The following is a 20,646-nucleotide window of genomic DNA, read 5'->3' on the forward strand; positions in this document are numbered from 1 at the left end:
ATGAATGTAAAAGTGAAGGTGAGTGAAGGTGAAAATGAATGTAAAAGTGAAGATGAAGGTGAAAGTGAAGGTGAGAGAAAAGTTGAAAGTGAAGACGAAAGTGAAAGTGAAGGTGAAAGAGAAAGTGAAGGTGAAAGAGAAAGTGAAGGTCAAAGGTGAAAGTGAAGGTAAAAATGAATGAAAATGAAGGTGAAAGTGAAGGTGAAAATGAATGTAAAAGTGAAGTTGAAGGTGAAAGAAAAGGTGAAGGTGAAAGTGAAGGGGAAAGAAAAGGTGAAGGTGAAAGTGAAGGTGAAAGAGAAAGTCAAGGTGAAAGTGAAAGTGAAGGTAGAGGTGAATGTGATAGTAAAAGAAGGGAGGGCAAAAGTGAATGTGAGAGAATAATTGTAAAGATAAATGTGAAAACGAGAAAGTAAGATTGCAAGTGAAGGTGAAATGGGAATTTAAAATGAGTGAAAGTGGGTGTGAAGGTGAAGGTGAAATGAGCATGGAAGAGAATATGAAAGTGAATGTGAATGTCAGAGTGAACTGAAAGTGAAGGTAAAAATGAATGGGAAGGTGAAGATGGTGACGACAGACAAAAATATGTGAAGTAAAATGGAAGTGCCAACTGCAGAGAGAGAGATAGACAGAGACAGAGAGTGAGAGAGAGAATAAATGCATAAATGACAAGCAAGCCTCTGTGCATAACAAAAGGAGGCGGAAATCCAGGGGGGAATCCAGATGTCGCTTTTATCAAACTTTAGCTTTTTTCAGACTGGCTTAGGCCCCAATTAGTCCGATATAGTGAGGTTTTACTGCATGTGGATGGGGTGATGAGAGAAGTAAAAACACGAGTAATGGGGAGAGAGAGATTGCACTGGTAATGAATGGTGATGGATTGAATATCTCAAATTTGTTGTATGATGATGATGCAGTACTGCTTGCAAATACAGGACAAGAACTTGGCAGGCTAGTGCAGAGTTTTGCTGATGTCTGTGAGCAAAACAAAAATGTTAACAACAACCACCTCAGGCCTCCTGTGTTGGGTGCACTGCATTGCAAACACACACACACACACACACACACACACACACACACACACACTGAAAAACACAGACATAAACACACCCAAACACAAAGGCACAGACACGGACGCATGCAAACACCCACTGTATAAGGCCCGGGATGGCCGTTGTTAACGTTTTTGTTTTACTGTCAACATTATAATGCATTAATTTCTTGCTGCAGCATGTTCATAGTCATATTATATACTTTTTATATATCCTAGTGTTTTATATTTGTGTATTAGTAATGTGACTATGAGTGTAAAGTATGAGGTTAGCTTGAGATGTAACTGCCAGTTAAGAATGACGAGTAGGGGGCTGGAAGGGGTAGGGGTATGGGGGAGGGAACTGAACACAAACCAGCAAAACATTACCAAAAATTATTTAAAGAAAAGTTTAGCATATGTTACTGGCCAAAATAATTTTGAAAACTTAGCTGTGTACACTACTTTATCCTGTACTGTACAGAACTAATCTAGAATTATAGGGGGACGACTGGTATCCGGAATATTTTCGACCCCATGTCGAATCGAATTTCCGTTCCGGATATACAGATGTGCTGATGCATCGGATGCCGGTTAATCAAGCTTTTACTGTACATTAATTTCTCCAACAGAGAGAATTCCTCGTACTCCCATATAATTTTAAATGATGTCAATATTCCCAAATCCACTACAATTAATATTCTAGGTGTCACACTAAACACCAACCTAAGCTCGACAGCTTCTGCTAACCCGTGGATTGCGCAATTACCATTTTTTATCCCACACCGTGGTGTGCAAAAAATGAAGAAAAAAAAAAAATAGTTTTTGTTTCTTATAAACTTGAAGATAAACATCCACTGCATCATCTGGTGAAAAAGAAAATAATCTCTCTCTCTCTCTCCATCTTTGCATAGGGCCATGCGTAATTTTACGTAGGATAGTGAAAAACAAAAAAATACAAATTTTTTTGTTTGTTTATATAAACTTGATGATAAACATCCAGGGCATCATCTGGTGAAAAGAGACAAACCTCTCTCTCTCCGTCTTTGTGTAGCGCCATGCGTAAGTTTGCATTGGGGTGGAGTAGTTGGCGGTGATGCCCAGCCAGCACAGCCTGAGCTTTGGCTCGCAATGGGGCACTTCCCAATCTGAGCTGTGGCTCGCAATCCACGGGTTAAATCCCTTGCTAAAAATGCTTTTTAAAAATTGGGACTTCTGTACAGAGTTCGTGAATTCTTCACAGACGACCAGTTGGCCACAGTGTACGAAAGTCATATGCGTTCTCAGATCGTATACCACTTACCACTGTGGAGTGGATGTGTGGGGGTTGCACTGAGGCAGTTGGACAAAATTCAAAATAAAGCCATTAGATTAATCAACAATCCTGCCATTACGCAGGACCTTCCTCCATTACCAGTACTTAGCAATGCTGCATCTTTAGCATTATTTTACCGATAATTGTACCACGAGTGCTCAGATGAATTTGCTTCAATTGTGTCTCCTCTTCACATTTTCTCCCGAAATACTCGGGCAGCTGGGAGTGCCCATGAACTCACACTCTCTCCCTTGCAATGCAAAACCTCTGCTTATCAAAATTCATTTATCCCCAGAACTATTACTCTCTGGAATTCACTTCCTGGGAGTTGCTTCCCACAAACATTTAATCCACTTTCATTTAAATCCAGTTGTTATATTTTATGATGAGAGGATGCCTTTAGGCACATGGGCTTTTTTTTTATTTCCTTTATTTTTCCCTCCTCCATTCGGTAAAAAAATAAAATAAAAAAATAAAAATACAAATACAGTATGATCCTGCATTAACTCAACAGCTGTACAGAGATAAATAAAGTACAGTCAATGCACCCAATCTCTGAGACGAGGGTTTTGTATGGGAAGTACTGTAATGTAATTTGTCCATGATACGACCCAACAGCAAGATTCCCGTGGATGATGATCGAGATAAAGGACTAAACTTGGGGTGGCGTCTTGTAGGGAGTGAGTTAAAGGAGGCTATACTCAGCCACACAAAAAGTACAAAAAGTAAGGGGAATAAAACAAGATAAAATGATTAAAATCAAATCATCAGATAGGACAAGTCAATGAAAGATGGTGATGGACGACATCGCAAGTTACTCATAAAGTCTATAAAAGAGAAATATCAAAACAACCATTAGATTGGAGAGGTTAATTTAAGATAGCAAGTTACTGCAAGTTACTCTAATGTGAATAAAATTCTACATAAAAGGGGGAAATATAAAAAAAAGTCATTTAGATTGGAGGAGTTAATGCAAGATAAGGGCATACACTGCATGCCTTGTAAATAATACTCACCCTATGGTGGAAGCATTTGAATTTCCGCGGGCCCACCTCGAGAATTTTGTGCCTCTCAGCTGAACCTCTTTACTGTCCCCTGTACCATGCTGTCAAGGATACACAATATATAAACACACACACAGATTGCCAACATAGTTGGAGCCCTCCTGGATCGAGGGGAAATAATCGCAAAATCAGCGACGAAAAGAAGACCAGCCTATTTGTGATTATGTTAATGATTGCGTGAGTGGTGGTCCCGTCGGATGGTAGTTAAAAAAAAAAAAAACAGTTTCGGTCATAAAAAGAACAAGATACAGTGAAAATAGAAAGTCTCCATATAGTTGATTCATGGCGGAAAGGGACGTTGCATTGTTTACAATCAGCGAAAGAGACTTTGAGGGCTTTTCTGAAGAGGATGTGGCAAATGGAAGTATTAAGTTGAACCAAACAAGAATAGCAGGTGAAGTGAAAACAGCAGAGAGGAATGCCCAGGAGATAAAAAAGTATGGGTAGTAATTAAAGAGTTACAGGAACGGACTACAGAGCAGGAAAACGAGATCAAAAGTCTGCGAAATAAACTGGAAAAAATTTGTACACGTAGTGACGAACAAGAGAGAGAAGTTACTGAATTAAAAGTGAGCAATGAATCAGCCTCAAATGAAATAAAACAGCTTAAGAGGGAGAACAAGAGGTTGGAAGAAAGAGACAAGATGAAAAGCAAACTAGATGAGTATGAATCCAAATCAAGAATACAGGACGAGCACATTAAAGAAATCAAGGAGCAACATAAGGGGTGGAAGAAAATTCAGGAAGAGGGAAATGTAAATTTGAAAGAGATTATAGAACAACAATGCAAGGAAAAGGTGAAGAGGGAAGTGGTTAGGGTGCTGAGAAGTAGAGAATCTTTAGTTAGGGATGTAGCAGATAAGAAAAAATGTGTAACAATTTCAGGGGTTAAAGAAAAATGTATGACAATAAGATCAGAAAGAGAAAGAAAAGAACTGAGTAAAGTTAAAGAAATAATATCGGTAGTCATGGAGGAAAACAATGAGGCTCAAGATGAGACTGAAGAGGTGTTTAGGTTAGGAAAGTATGAGGAAGGAGGGGCAAGGCCATTGAAGATAAAGTTTAAGTCTCAGGCAACAGTAAACGAAATTATCAGTAGAACATGGAAATTATCAGACAAGGAAGGGTTCAATGATGTTTGGATAAGGAGAGATGCAAATGAGGAAGAAAGAGCTAAAATAAAGGAGTCAGTAAAAGAAGCAAAGGTAAAAAACGAACAGAGAACGGAGGAAGAGAAGACAGTGTTTTATTGGAGAGTCATGGATCAGAAATTAAGGAAGTGGTACCGGCGGAGAGAAGGAGAAAAGAGAGCATAAAAAACATTAAAAATAATTGGAAGGTGGCATATACTAATGCTGATGGTTTAATATCGGCAAGGCTAGAAATCAACGATTTTTTGAGGGTACATGAACCTGACGTTATGTGCTTTGTAGAGATCAAATTAAGAGAAGATATTGATGTTCACATGGGAGATGGTAAATACAAACTGTGGAGAAGAGACAGAAAAGAAAAAACGGGAGGAGGAGTGATGATAGCAGTGAAGAACAACATAAATGTAGATATCGTGGAAATGGTAGAAGCCAGGGTCGAAGTGATGAATATGAAATTAGAAACTGGAGAGAATAGCAAGAGACATATGGCAGTAGTGTTTGTTCCCCCAAAGACAAGAGCATGGAGTGATGATGAATACCAGGAAATGTTGTCAGACATGGCTAGTTACTTACAAAAAATTATTGAGAAAAGCAACAGTATAATTTTAATGGGTGATTTCATTTGTAAAGAGATGAACTGGGAGGAATGGGATTCACGAGGCGGCGAAGATTCGTGGGGCACTATATTATTAAATATAACAATGAACAATGTGATGTCGCAATGGGTCAAAGAAGAGACACGGTTCTGAGGTGAGGACACACCAGCAAGACTAGATTACTGTTTACCAAAGAACCCGATGTAATAGAATTCTTGAAATATCTGTGCCCTATTGGAAAAAGTGATCATGTGGTCACTGAGTTCCAGACGATAACAGGGAATGTGGAGCCAAGAGACGAGCTTTATAGGCAGGGAAGATACAACTTTTGGAAAGCAAACTTTACAGGATTGAGAAAATTTTTCAAAAATGCAGATTGGAGAAAATTCAGAGAAACAAGAGAGATACAGAGGAAATGGGATATTTTTCTAGGCCTCTATAATTCGGGAGTGGAAAAATTTGTGCCAAGAGTAAAGGGGAAAGAAAACAGGAAAAAGGAGTGGTTTAATAGAAGGTGTATGATAGCAAAAAAAGAGAGAGACACAGTGTGGAGCAATTGGAGAAAGAGAGGTAACAACAGAACAAAGGAAGAATATAAAAGGACTAGAAATGAGTACACAAGAATACGTAGAGAGGAAGAAAGGAATTTTGAAAAAGGTATAATAGATAAACGTAAGGATGAACCCAAACTGTTTTATAGATTTGTCAATGGCAAACTGAAACAAAAGGAAGGAATCACCAAACTGAAAGTAGAAGGAGAGGTCTATAAAGATGCAGCAATGCAAGCAGAAATAATGAACAAATGTTTTCAATCTGTTTTCACTAATGAAAAGAAGTTTGTGGAAGGGGAGGGAGTGACTAGAAATGTAGTGATAAACAATATAAAAGTGGAAGTACAGGAAGTGTATAAATTACTGGAAACTCAAGATGTAAGGAAAGCCCCAGGACCAGATGGAATCTCTAACTGGGTACTGAAGGAATGCAGAAAACAACTGGCGGATAAGATTCACAGTTTAATTGTGTGTTCTCTGGAAGAGGGGAAAGTGCCTCAAGAATGGAAGAGGGCAAATGTGGTACCAATTTATAAGGGAGGAAACAGAGAAGAACCCCTGAATTATAGACCAGTGTCCCTAACCAGCATGGTCACAAAATTGTGTGAAAGAATTCTGAAAGATAGATGGATAAAATATCTGGAAGATATGAATAGTTTGGCTGATAGCCAGTTTGGATTTAGAAGTGGAAGGTCACGTGTTTCCAACTTGTTGAGCTTTTACTCAAGAGCGATTGATGTGCTACAGGAGAGAGATGATTGGGTGGATTGTGTGTACAGTAATCACTCTAATATCCGGACGCCCAATAACCGAACATCCCCACTACCCGGACATAATCGTCCTGGGATCCAACATTCCCCCCCCCAAAAAAAAAAATCCTGTCCATAATTTGAACTTACCGCGCACGGCGCGGGAGAGCATTGTTGTGGCGCGTCATTCCTCCGACGTCCAATAGAGCACCACTGCATCCTCCCCACTTTCCGCCTGTCTCTCGCCACGAGTGCACGCTCGTCGTAATGGCTGCCCACGTGATCACTTTTGTGGTGGTGCCCTACCTGCTGCAGGGCCTCCTGCTGCTCTCGGGCCTCCTCTTAGTGTGTGTGATGATGGCCCCGCCACCTGAGAAAAGGAAGAGAGTGGTGTTGACTCTGGAGAAGAAACGGGAGATATTGGAAAAAGTAGATGCGGGGTGGTCTTCTTCCCGCATTCTCCGCGAGTTTAACCTGGCCCGGTCTACTTTGTTCGATATCAAGAGGTCCCGAGACAAACTCATGCAGTACACGGCTGACTTCTCGTCGAGAAGCAAACGCAACGTGGAAAGGAAGGTTATGTTTACCCCCAAGTTTGCAGAAATCAACCGATCCACGTTGATTTGGTATCGACAACAATGTGCTGCTGGTGTGATGGTACGTGGAACGGAGATGAAGGCTGCTGCTGAGAAGTTCGCCAGGCTTCACGACGCCCTAGACTTCAAGGCATCCGAGGGTTGGCTCTTCGCGTTCAAGTAGCGGCATGGCCTTACCAACCGTCAAGCACATGGCGAAGCATTGGATGCTAACAAGGATGGAGTTGACAAGTTTCGGCACAAGGTGAAGGGCTTGATCGACAGGGAGGGCCTAACTCTCGGTCAAGTCTACAACGCTGACGAAACTGGCCTATTCTATCGCTCGCTGCCAACGAACACTCTAGCCGAGGAGACGGAGAAGCGTGTACCTGGCCGCAAGCTTTCCAAGGAACGGATATCTGCTTTGTGTTGTGCCAGTGCTAACGGCATGCACCTGCTTAAGCCCGTTGTTGTTGGCCGCGCAAAGCAGCCTCGGTGCCTTTGTGGGGTGATGGATGTTCTTCCTGTCGTCTGGTACCATTCTTTGAAGGCATGGTTCATAGCTGTGATCTTCAAAGACTGGTTTCACCGTCACTTCGTCAAGGAGGTCATCCATTACCAGACGAAGACACCAGGAATCCCGCGTGACCAGGTAAAGGCCCTCCTTCTTCTCAACAATGCACCTGCCCACCCGTGCGACAAGGACTTGGTGGCTGAAAATGGCCATATTAGGTGCATGTTTCTGCCACCTAATAAGACTGCTCTCATCCAACCAATGGACCAAGGAGTGATCATGGCAACAAAGCGCCTATACCGTCGGAAGTTCCTGGACGAGGTGATGGTTGTTCTCGAGGACGAGGATGAGCGCAGGGAGGGACGGGACACACGAGGCCAGCGGACTTTGGAAAACCTTCGCCGCTACAACATCAAGTCTGCGCTGTACAACTGGGCCAATGCATGGAAGGAAGTCCCTGTGAAGACTCTGGAAAATGGTTGGTCTCGTCTGCTTCTCGGAACAGATGTGGAGTACGATTTTCTAGGCTTTGACGTGGATGACTTCCATGCACGGCTACGTACACACGGCGACGATGTAGATGTGGACCATGTTCGTGAGTGGTTGGATGACGACGAGGGCGATCCTGGGTATCAGACGTTGTCTGATATCGAGATCGCGTCTTCGGTTGCAGGTGTCAGTACCGAACTTGAAGATTCCGACACTGAAGGCGACGATGATGTGGACTCCTCTCAGCAGGACACTACTCCAGCCATCCCCAAGCTGAGCGCACTCCGGGAACATCTAGAGTTCGTCCTAGACTACCTGGAACACCCGGACTGTGACAGGGAGATGGGGCCCTCGGGACTCGTGGAGGAAGTGCGTGCTTTCAGGCAGCGCATCATCAATCATCAGAATCATCGGTTATTGCGTCAATCAACCATTGACAGTTTTTTCAGGCTCGTGACCCCCGCTGTGCCCAGCCCTGGCTCCACTCCGTTGCCTCCCCAAGACAGGCCCTCATGCTCCGAGCCACAGCCCAGCACATCAGCCACGGTGGAGTCACTGCTCTACGTGAGTTTGCGGCTATCTTCAGAGTCTTCTGTAGTCGGTACGCCATCACCACGACCCAACGATGCACCCCTAGGTCGCCTGTCAGTGATACTCTCGGACTCTGACAGTGAATAAACAGCAAGAACTTCTCCACTAGACCACACGGGAATTTACAGTGTTGTGCAGTGAAAAAAACAGTGTGTTGTGTTAAGGATTTAAAGTTGTGAGAGAAAAGACTCAATAGAAACAAAATTTAACATTAATAGACTTGTTTGTTTTGGCTTTGGAAAATTATATGAATGGGAAAAGTTAAAGTGCAACACTTAGTAAGTTACAATGGAGCATTATTTAGACAAGAGTGCACACTGTGAAGAGAACGGACTTGTGTGTGTTATTGACTAAGTTCAGTGCAAGACTTCAGGAACAGAGTACTGCAAGTGCTTCAGGAAATCGTTCTTACTGTCAGAGTCCGAGAGGAGGCGGTTATTCATTGAGGTGGCCAGGGACTTGCTGTAAGTAGCCAGAATGTTTCATACTGTACTTTTTTCCATACTATACTTACCTCATTTCACTCTTTAACCCCTTAAACGCGGCTGTGTACAGTCGTGCCCCCCCGAGTGGCGGGGTTGTATCGCGGTCTGAGTACCTGTAGGAAAATATTCGCCAAAAATCAGAGATTAACCCTAGAACATTATACTTGGTATGGCAGATAGTACTTACATTCAGCTTTCTCCAGAGACAGGTGTTGAGCCTTCGTGGACTACCCAAGGACTTGTGGAGACTTGCAAAGTTGGGTAACCAAATCTTCACTTTCACACCTCCAGCAACCCGGTTTCCCCTCTACCACAGTCTCATTCTGTCACAGTAAACTTTATACTACAACGTAAAGGTAGTTAGGAATCCGTATTTGTACAATAAGCACTGAAAATAAGGCTAAAATCAACGGAGCGTACGGCCGACATGCACTGTGGCGGCGGTCTTCCCATCACTCAACAAACATTTCCATTTTCACAGCTAAAAACATGTATACTACATTATTTTCAATCAGATTACTTCCCAAAAGATCACCACGGCACGCTTTTTATTCTGCCTTAAGTCCGCCACTTTATTCTCGTTCCTGTCGGTCGCTTGCACTGACTGGGAAGAGCTAGAACTCGCCATAATGTCACTTTGAAAGCCTGCAGTAAACTGACGCTAAACAGGGGCAAACCGTGAGAAAAAAAGCTAGTGTTACAACTGGGGAAACAAGCGTTTCCTAGTAGCATAAACTGCTTGTGAGAGGAGAGCGCAGATTTACAGTTCTGAGCACTCAGAGCGCTGCCATGTATCACAGCCAGGCTGGCCAGGCCGTGGTGGGGGGGGGGACGGGGGGAAAACGCGATATTTGGCAACAACTGAGGTCAGTAGTACAAAGGTAAAGTATGCTAGTTGTAGCTAGAGGGTGGTGGTACTGATAGACAATACCAGCTGGAGCCTGCTTGCCCGCGGTTATTCAAAATTTACTAGAATCGCAAACGCGATGACCCGCCGTCATGTCCTTTTGGCCGAGCGTCGCAAACGCGACGATCCGCGTTTAAGGGGTTAATGTCCTTTACTGGTGTGAATAGGGTGTTAGTAGCTATGCATGTGCAGTAGGAATGTGTTTTTCTGAGTTAGGCTAGGTTAGGGTCCATAAGTACCAGAATGTTTATTAATGTATGAACATACTTCTAAAACCTCATTTTATGTTTCTTTTGCATTTATTTCAGTCATTTATGTGCCTTATTGGTGTGATTTGGGTCTTAAATAGGTGCTATGCATGTCCAGAGGGAGTTGTATAGGTGTTTCTCTGAGTTAGGGTCCATAAGTACAAGTCCATAAGCTGGGGCCCAATATCCGGACAGAACCAATATCCGGACCTACCTATGGCTCTATTACGTCGGATATTGGAGTGATTACTGAATTTAGATTTGGAGAAGGCCTTCGACAAGGTACCCCATAAGAGACTAATGTGGAAACTAGAGCATATAGGAGGACTGAAGGGGAACCTCCTGGAATGGATGAGAGACTTTTTGAAAAACAGACGAAGGACAGTACAGTAATAAAGGATAGGATGTCTGGATTGCGGGAAGTAACAAGTGGAGTCCCACAGGGCTCGGTGTTGGTGCCAGTAATGTTCCTGATATATGTAACTGATATAGTAGATGGAGTGAATAGTTATGCAAGTCTGTTTGTTGATGATGCAAAGATCTTGAGGAAGGTAGAAGTTGAGGAGGATTGTCAAATGCTGCAGGAGGATCTGGATAGGATACGTGATTGGAGCCGGATGTGGGAAATGAAATTTAATGCAAAGAAATGTAAAATATTGGAAATGGGTAAAAGTACCAAGAGGACATCATTGAATTATTTGAAGGGTAACGAACCAATCACAAAAGCGAGAGAAGAGAAAGATTTGGGAGTGCTGGTCCAGGACAGTTTGTCACCTGAAAAACACATTAACAAGGCAGTCAGAGAGATGTATAAACTCCTGACTAATATAAGAGTAGCTTTTCATTATATGGATGGAGATGATGAAAAAATTGATAGTGGTCATGATTCGCCCCAGGTCAGAATATGCAGCAGTAGTGTGGTCCCCACACAAAAAGAAAGATATAAACAAGATTGAGAGAATACAAAGAACAGCAACCAAAATGGTCCCCAGTCTGGCAGATCTGTCATACAGAGAGAGGCTGGAAAAGCTGGATTTGCCTTCCTCAGAAGAAAGGAGAAAGAGAGGCGACATGATTGCCGTGTTCAGGACCATGGTGGGAGTAGATAAAATTGACAAAGAAGATCTGTTTGTATGGGATAAGAGAGTAACAAGAGGACACGGAATGAAACTGAAGAAGCCAAGCTGCTTGAGGGATATCAAGAAATATAGTTTTCCTTAGAGATGTATAGACCAGTGGAATAGCCTGGACAAAGAGATCGTCCAGGCTAAAAACTTAAACGAGTTTAAAGCTAAATTTGACATATTGAGAAACAGAGACGGGACCCCACGAGCGTAGCTCATTTCCTGTATATCACAATTAGGTAAATACACAGGACGTCATCAGAGGTAGAGCTCCGTACAGATCGTGGGAAAATAACACAAAATCGGCAGCAAAAAGGAAGCATGCCTATTGTGAATACGCGAATTGAATGTGTGAGTGGTGATCCTGTCTCATTTAAGTGAAAATAAGCTGGAGGTGTTGGTAAAATAAGAGTAAAACACAGTGATGGCTTTAAACTTTGTATGATTTTGCCATGGCAGAGAGAAGCAGTTCACTGTTTACATCTAGTGATAGTGAGTTCATGGGGTTCCCCCGTGATGACCAAAGCAACAGAAGTATCAAACTAACCAAACAAAAGTAACAAATGTGGAAAAAATGGATAAGAAGAATGCCCAGGTATTAAAACAGGTATGGGCAATAATTAGCAAATTACAAGAACAAACCTCAGAACAGGAGAGGGAGAAGCAGAGCTGAGAAACAGGTTAGAGAGCATATGCTCACGCAGTGCTGACCAGGAGAGAAAGGTGTATGAATTGAAGCGAGTAATGAAACAGCCACAAGTGAAATAAAATGGGAAAATAAGGGGCTGGAAGAGGAAAGGGACAAGATGAAATGTACACTTGACGAATAGGATCTAAAACTATGATGCACGAGGAACATATCAAGGAAATTCAAGAACACCATAAGAGGTGGAAAAAACTCAACAGGAAGATAAAATAAGTCTTAGGGAGATTTTGGAACAGAAAAAGGAAAACCAGGAGAGGGAGGTGGTGATGGTATTAAAAAGTAAATAATCACTTGTCTGAGACAAGCAAAAATGTGTTATTATCTCAGGCTTGAAAGAAAAATCAATGTCAGTGAGGTCAGAAGGAGAAAGAGAAGAACTGAGAAGGGTGAAGGAAATAGTGTCAATAGTTATGGAAGGAAAGGATGAAGCCCAGGAAGAGATCAGAGAAGTGTTTAGGCTGGGAAAATATGTGGAGGGTGGGCCAAGGCCACTCAAAGTAAAATTTCAATCTCAGGTCACAGTAAATGAAATAGTCACCAAGACTTGGAAATTAGCATATAAGTCTATCTATCTATCTACCTATATACCTAGGCTGCTTCCCCCAAGGAAAGGGAGGTAGCCAAGACAGGACGACACACTCCCCATTTACTCATCCATTCAAACACATTCATTCACATCTTAGCCCCAAAGGGGAGAAGGGACAGATCCTCACCGCACCACACCGCACAAGGGTCAACTGTGCAGTGCATTCAGTGACATCCACAGCAGGGCCCGACAGCAGAGCTGGTTTACCCCTGCCACATCATAAGAGACCCATCCCCTTACCCGCACCTGACCTGACTAGCTGATCAGACACAAATGCGGGAGAATATCCCCTCAGGGCTGCGTCATCATTTACTCATTCATAATTTCTCTCCATTTATTTCTATCATGCACAGCCACTCTTCCTTGCTCAACAGACATCCCTCTCACATCCAGTGCTCTCTTCACATTGTCCATCCATCCTATTCGTGCTCTCCCTCTCAGCCTTAAGCCTCTCACATCAGATCTAGTTATCTTTTTCACCAATCGCTCATTATCCATTCTCTCCATATGCTCAAACCATCGCAACACCCTCTGCTCAACTCTATCAGCCATCTCCCGAACAACTCCAGTAGGATTTTAAAATATCTGGATAAGGAGTGATGCAAATGAGTAAGAGAGAGCTAAAATAAAAAAACTTGTTAAGGAAGCGAAGGAAGAAAACAACCAGAGAACAGAGGAAGAGAAGGCAGAGTTCTATTGAAGAGTTATGGATCAGAAATTGAGGACGTGGTACCGTAGGAGAGAGAGAGAGAGAGGACAGAATAAAAAACAATGCAAGAAGACTGAGAGTGGCATTTGGTAATGTAGATGGTCTAATCTCAGCAAGGCCAGAAATACACAAAATCTTCAGGGTGTACAAGCCAGACATTATGTGCTTCGAAGAGATCAAGCTAAGAGAGAATATTGAAATGGAAATGGGAAATATAAACTATGAAGAAGAGATACAAAAGAAAAAAATGGGAGAAGGAATGACGATAGCAGTGAAAAACAGCCTAAACATGGATAGTGTGGAACTGGGAGAAGGCATGGCTGTGATAAACATGTTATTAGAAAACTGTTGGAAAGGCAAGAGAGACATCACTGTAGCATATGTTCCCCCCAAGACGAGGGCATGGAATGAGGAGGAATACCAGGAGATGTTGTCAGACATGGTTAGATACCCCTACAGAAACTGATTGAGAAAAGTTGTACCCTTTCAAGCTCTTCACCCTCCAAACTTCCATCCTTACTCATCACACTCCCCAAGTATTTAAACGCACTCACATTTTCCATTTCCTCACCATCCAACCTCGCTGTACATTCACTGACTTCACCTCTCTCAAAGACCATCACTTTACTCATCCCTACATTCACCTTTAGATTCTGTTTCTTACACACTCTCCCAAACTCATCCACCAAGCCTTGAAGCTCCCCTTCGTCTTCACTTAACAACACAGTATCATCTGCAAACAACAGTACAGGGAGTTTCCAAACACTACCCTCTCTCACTGGGGCCACTCCAACATCCACTGCCCTACCTTGTATCTCTTTTATTACCCCAACCATGTACAGATTGAACAACCATGGAGACATGACATATCCCTGTTTCACCCCAACCTTCAAAGAGAAAAATTCACTCAGTTCACCATCCACACGCACTGCAGCCTTAGCACCTTCATGCATATTCTTCACAGAAAATATCAGGTAGTTCATTTTGACTTAAGGATTCCTTGAATATTAAACATATTGGTCTATTTAACTCTTCTGCACATTCATGTAGCACCCAACCTGAAGTTTTGTCACGTCCATATGCTTTTCCTTTGTCTAATTTACTTAACGCTTCTTGTACTTCTTTTTCTTATATTTGAATATCTGGTAATACATGTGGGCATGTATGGTCCATATCACCTCTTTCAAAATTATTTTCTTTTGTAAAAACTGATTGGAAGTTTTCATTAGTGTTTCACAAATACTGTATCTTTCTCTTGTGCATATGTGATCCCCTCATCCATAAAGGAGTGTATTTTATCTTTAACTTTGGTTTTTCTTCAATGTAGCTGTAAAATAGCTTAGGCTGATCAATACTTTTATTTATAATGACTTCCTCAAACTGTCACTGAGCCTCCCTCCTTATCTTTCCATAATCATTTCTTGCCTGTTTGTAGTTGTTATATGCCCTCTCACTATTGTGTCTTCTGTATCTATTCTACAGCAAGTCCCTTTTTTCTCTTGATTTTTTACATTCTGTATTAAACCATTTCTCGATTTTCCTTTGTTTCTTTGTGCTGCGGGATGTAATTTTGGCCTCCTTTGTAAAAAAGATCAAGGAATTTTCTATATATAACATTTAAATCTTATCCTCTAAGTTCCTTTTCCCAATCTATTTCTAAGAAGTATTTCTTCAGGTCATGACAGTCGTCCATTTTGTAGTTTAGACTCTTTTTGTAACTCTCATTACTGGTAACATCATATGCAATCCTGAAGTTACAATTTAATACTGCATGGTCGCTTTTGCCGAATGAAGGGTGAGTAACAGATAGAAGGAGAATATAAGGGAGCACGGATCGGTTGGCTCAAGGACTGTGCAGTAAGATTGAAAGTAGGACTACGAATGTGGGTGATTGTGTGCATGTATGCGCCAACACAAGATCATGCAAGCAGAGTGATAGAAGAGTTCTGGACAAGTGTGGAAGCGTGCATGGAAAAGTTTGAAAGGAATGAGAGAGTATTTCTGACTGGAGATTTTTTTTTTTTTTTTTTGGTTATACCCCTGGTATCCCTGAAGGGCTAAGGCGTTGCCCCTGGGTAGAGGACTTTAGGACTGGAGCGTGTAGCATTTTATGACCGGATGCCCTTCCTGATGTCTACCAACGACCCTTGGGTGGATTCGATTCTCCGACCCTTGTCAAAGCGGAGCGCTCTAACCCACTGAGCCACGGCTGCTACAAATGATATGAATGGAATAGTAGGGAATGTGAAGGTGGAGAGTGTAGTTGGTGAGTGGGGCGTGCCTGCAGAGACGGATGAGAATGGCAGTGCTTTAGTAGACATTTGTGTGAGGAGGGGGTTGGTGGTAACTAATACCCTCTTTAGACAAAAAATGATTCACAGGTTTACGTGGCGAGTGATAAGAAGGGTGGATGGTGAACTGAATGAACGAAAGGCAATGACTAATTAAGTGTGTGTGGATGAGAGGATGAGAAGGTATGTAACAGATGCAAGAGTATATAGAGGCTGGGGGAGTGGACTGTCAGACCACCACTTGGTGGTAGTCAGAATCAAAGTCCAAAGGAAATTGAGAAATAGAAGAAGAGAGGGACAGGAGGAAGTACTTCATACAAGGAGGGTGGAAAAGTTACAAGAGGATGGAAAAAAGGCAGAATATAAGAGGGAAGTGGAGGTGTGACTGGGTAAATAAAGATTGGAGCAGATGGGGGATGTGGAAGATGTGTGCAAGATATTCAGAGATTAAATCTGTGCAGCATGTGAGGTGGTGTGTGGGGTGAAGAGAAGACGAAAGAGGGTGCAGGGAACAGCATGGTGGAATGAACAGGTGAGAGAGGCTGTGACATAAAAGAAGAGAGCATATAGTGAGTGGATGAGAAACAGGGGCGTGGAAGAAGTTGAGAGATGGAAGAGAGAGTTATATGCAGAGAGGAAGAGAGAGGTGAAAAGATTAGTAAGAGTACGAAGAGAGTGGACGAAGAATTTGGAAGGAACTTGAGTGTAGAGTGGAGGGAATGTAAGAAAATGTTCTGGAAAGAGGTAAAGACAGTCAGACAGGGTGCCAAAGAAGTTAGTTGGGGTGTGAAAGATAAAAATGGTAGATTACTAGTGGTGAAGGAAGAAAAAGTGAGCAGACGGAGAGAACACTTTAAGGAACTGTTGAATATAGAGAATGAAAATAATGCAAGTGTAAGTGGCTGGGGAATGGCTGGAAGGAGGGATGTGAGATGAGAGGAAGAAATCAGTAGGATGGAAGTTGCGGAAGCAATGAAGAAAGTTAAAATGGGGAAAGCCCCAGGAATTGATGGAGTGTGTGGTGCAGTGCTAAAGCATGGGGGTAAAACAGTAGCAGCATGAATGTGGAAGATGTGCAGTTTGGCCTGGGAGGAAGGTAGAGTCCCGGAGGATTGGAATCAGGTATAATTATTCCCCTGTGCAAAGTAAAAGGTAAAAAAGAAGTGTGTGGTATTCATTGGGGAATTTTCACTTCTTAGTGTAATCTATCACTATATACATAGGCTGCTTCCCCCAAGGAAAGGGAGGTAACTGAGACAGGACAACACACTTCCAATTTACTCTATCTATCTATCTATCTATTGCCAGATGCTTCAATCCCATTTGGGGTGGCCACAAACAAATCGCCTCCAAGTCGCTCTGTCCCCCGCCATTTCACTGCCCTGCTCCCAACTCACACCCCCCTCTCTCATATACCTCTCCACCCCATCCCTCCATCTCATCCTCGGCCTCCCCCTCCCTCTTCCCCCCTCCACCTCACTCACATACACTCTCTTCGTCAGTCTTTCACCCTCCATCCTCTCCACATGGCCAAACCACCTCAGTGTGTTCCTCATAACGCTTCCTATCACATCCACATCAACACCACAATGCTCCTTTATATCCTCATTCGTCAGCCTGTCTATCCACGTGACTCCACAGGCTCCTTTTAAATAACTCATTTCCACTGCTCTCACTCTTGACTTGTGTCCTTCCAATAATTTACTCAAAACACATTCATTCGCATCTTAGCCCCAACGGGGAAAAGGGACAGATCCTCACCGAACCACACCACACGAGGATCAACTGTGCAGTGCAATCAGTGACATCCACAGCAGGGCCCAACAGCAGAGCTGGTTTACCCCTGCCACATCATAAGAGACCTATCCCCTTACCCGCACCTGACCTGACTAGCTGATCAGACCAAATGCGGGAGAATATCCCCTCAGGGCTGCGTCATCATTTACTCATTCATAATTTCTCTCCATTCATTTCTATCACGCACAGCCACTCTTCCTTGCTCAACAGACATCCCTCTCACATCCAATGCTCTCTTCACACTGTCCATCCATCCAATTCATGGTCTTCCTCTCAGTCTTACACCTCTCACATCGGATCTAGTTATCTTTTTCACCAATCGCTCATTATCCATTCTTTCCATGTGCCCAAACCATCGCAACATCCTCTGCTCAACTTCATCAGCCATCTCCCGAACAACTCCAGTTCTCCTTCGCACTTCATCATTTCTCACACGATCCATACGCGTCACTCCACACATACTCCTCAGACACTTAATCTCCATTACATTCAAACTTTTCCTCTCTGCTCCACCCATATACCATGTTTCAGCCCCATATAATGCAGTCAGTACCACAACACCCTTATACAGCCTTCTCTTTACATCCATTCTAAGCAAACGACATCTAAACACTTTTTTCATTCCTCCCAGCACCTTTTCTACTTCATTCATTCTAAATTTCATTTCTGCATCTATTCTTCCATCCACAGCAACATGTGACCCTAAATACTTAAAACACTCTACCTCCTCAAGCAACTCACCAATCAAAACTATATTCATCCCCCTACCATCTACCAACCTCATACACTTCATCAATTTACTCTTACTCTCATTTACTTTCAATTTCCTCCTTTCACACATCCTCCCAAACCTCTCTACCAACTGTCTCATTCTCTCCTCTGAATCAGCCACCAGTGCAGTATCATCTGCAAGCAGCAGCTGCTTCAGACTCCACTCTCCACCATCAACATTCACCAGACTCAGACCTCCACCTAACAATCTTGCATTCACCTCCCTTACAACATCATCCATATAAATATTAAACAACGAAGGCGACATCACACATCCCTGCCGCAGCCCCACTCTCATGGGAAACCAATCACTCACAGCATTTCTCACTCTTACACATGCTCTACTATTTACATAAAAACTTTTTACTCTTTTTAGTAACCTACCATTAAGTCCATACAATCTTAAAACAGTCCACAAAGCCTCCCTATCAATTTTATCACATGCTTTCTCTAAATCCATGAATGCCCAAAACACATCCTCATCTTTCACTAAATACTTTTCACACACCTGTCTCACAGCAAAACACCTGATCCATGCATCCCCTCCCTCTCCTTAAGCCACACTGCTCATCACCAATCACTCCCTCTGTACCCTCTCTAACTCCCTTAAGTAACACTCTACCATACACCTTACTTACAACACTCAACACACTTATACCCCTAAAGCTAGTACATTCATACTTATCACCCTTACCTTTATACAACGGGACCACACAAGCACTTGCCCAGTCAAATGGCACCATACCTTTCACAAAGCACACATTCAACAATCTTACTAGCCAGTCAACAATAGTTGCTCCACCACCTTTCAGGCATTCCACAGCACACCCATCCACACCCGCAGCTTTCCCTGTTTTCATCTCCTTTACTGCCTCCAGCACTTCCTCCACCGTGATCAAAGAATCATTCAACACTCTCAACACATTTATTCCTTGTACCCTTCCACCTGCCACAATCTCAGCCTCCCTTTCCTCCTCTACATTTAACAATCTTTCAAAATACTTCGCCCATCTCTTCCTTACTGCATCCATTTCAATTAACATCCTTCCATCCTCTCCTTTCACTCGCTCTTCCTTCCCAGACTCTCCCTTTCGCACCCTTTTCACTTCCTTCCAAAACATTTTCTTATTCTGTGGAAAATTCTCAGTTAAATGCTTACCCCACCTCTCATCTGCTGCTACTTTAGCATCATGCACAGCCCTTCTTGCCCTATTCCTCTTTTCCTTATACCTCACACTTCATATGCAAATCTCTTCTCAGCCACAGCTATACTTACTTCCTCGCGCCACCATTCATTTCCTTTTCTTACACCACCACCCACTCGTCTCATACCACACACCTCTTCCACATGCCCCACCACAGCACTCTTAACTGCCATTCCTCCTGCACACTGCCATTCTCCTGATCTTTCACTGCGTTCCACTCATCTTTCAATTTCTCCTGATACTTTATAATTTTCTCGCTTTTATCCAATTCACTCACATCCAAAACCTCCCTGCCACACCTAACTCTCCTAGCTCTCACCCATCTTTTACCTACTCTCAACTTTCCCTCCACCAGGTAGTGGTCAGATATACCTCCACCCTCCCCTCTCAAAACTCTCACATCCAATAATCTTTCTATTACATTCCTGAACACAACCACATAGTCCATCAATGCTCTATCAACAACCCTTCCACCCTCCTGTCTCACCCATGTATACTTATACCTTTCTTCTCAAACAAGGTACAGTGGAGTCTCTTCTAATATACTATAGCTGCCTGTGAAGGTTTATATCCAAGGGATGGTTGGGGTTTATTGCTCACGTAATGCCACTCAGGGATGAGTGAGGCTGGTCACTCTCATCTTAAATGTCAGGACCAACTTGCCTAGCCCCGGCCTCCTACGCTCCTCATGGGGCAACACAGGATTAGATGAAGGAAGGATGGATGGACTATCCATGTGTGTGTGTATGTGTGTGTGTGTGTGTGTGTATATTTTGGGCAGCCGAAACTACACACTCAAATCACACCAAAATTCGCACAAAAATTGCAAAAAATCGCTGATGTAAAAAAACTTGGTCCCATCATGATTGAAAAACTTTTACTATATTTAACCCCTTAAACACGGCCGTGTACAGTCGCGCCATCCCGAGTGGTGGGGTTGTATCGCGGTCTGAGTACCTGTAGGAAAATATTCGCCAAAAATCAGAGATTAACCCTAGAACATTGTAATTGGTATGGCAGCTAGTACTTACATTCAGCTTTCTCCAGAGACAGGTGTTGAGCCTTCGTGGACTACCTAAGGACTTGTGGAGACTTGCAAAGTTGGGTAACCAAATCTTCACTTTCACACCTCCAGCAACCTGGTTTCCCCTCTACCACAGCCTCATTCTGTCACAGTAAACTTTATACTACA

General features: G+C 42.9%; 1 protein-coding gene across 1 annotated transcript in view; it reads right to left on the reverse strand.

The window, feature by feature from the left end:
- LOC145418617 (eukaryotic translation initiation factor 4 gamma 3-like) overlaps positions 1–20,646 on the reverse strand; it is a 65,921-nt gene that overhangs the window by 27,848 nt on the left and 17,427 nt on the right. The window contains exon 4 of the mRNA XM_080286983.1: positions 3,362–3,450. Within this exon, the coding sequence (XP_080143109.1) occupies positions 3,362–3,450 (89 nt within the window). The remainder of the gene's footprint in view (positions 1–3,361; positions 3,451–20,646) is intronic.

The sequence above is a fragment of the Coenobita brevimanus genome, chromosome 115, assembly GCF_032717465.1.
Source record: "Coenobita brevimanus isolate Jiangsu-jjx chromosome 115, ASM3271746v2, whole genome shotgun sequence".
Taxonomy (NCBI): Eukaryota; Metazoa; Arthropoda; class Malacostraca; order Decapoda; family Coenobitidae; genus Coenobita; species Coenobita brevimanus.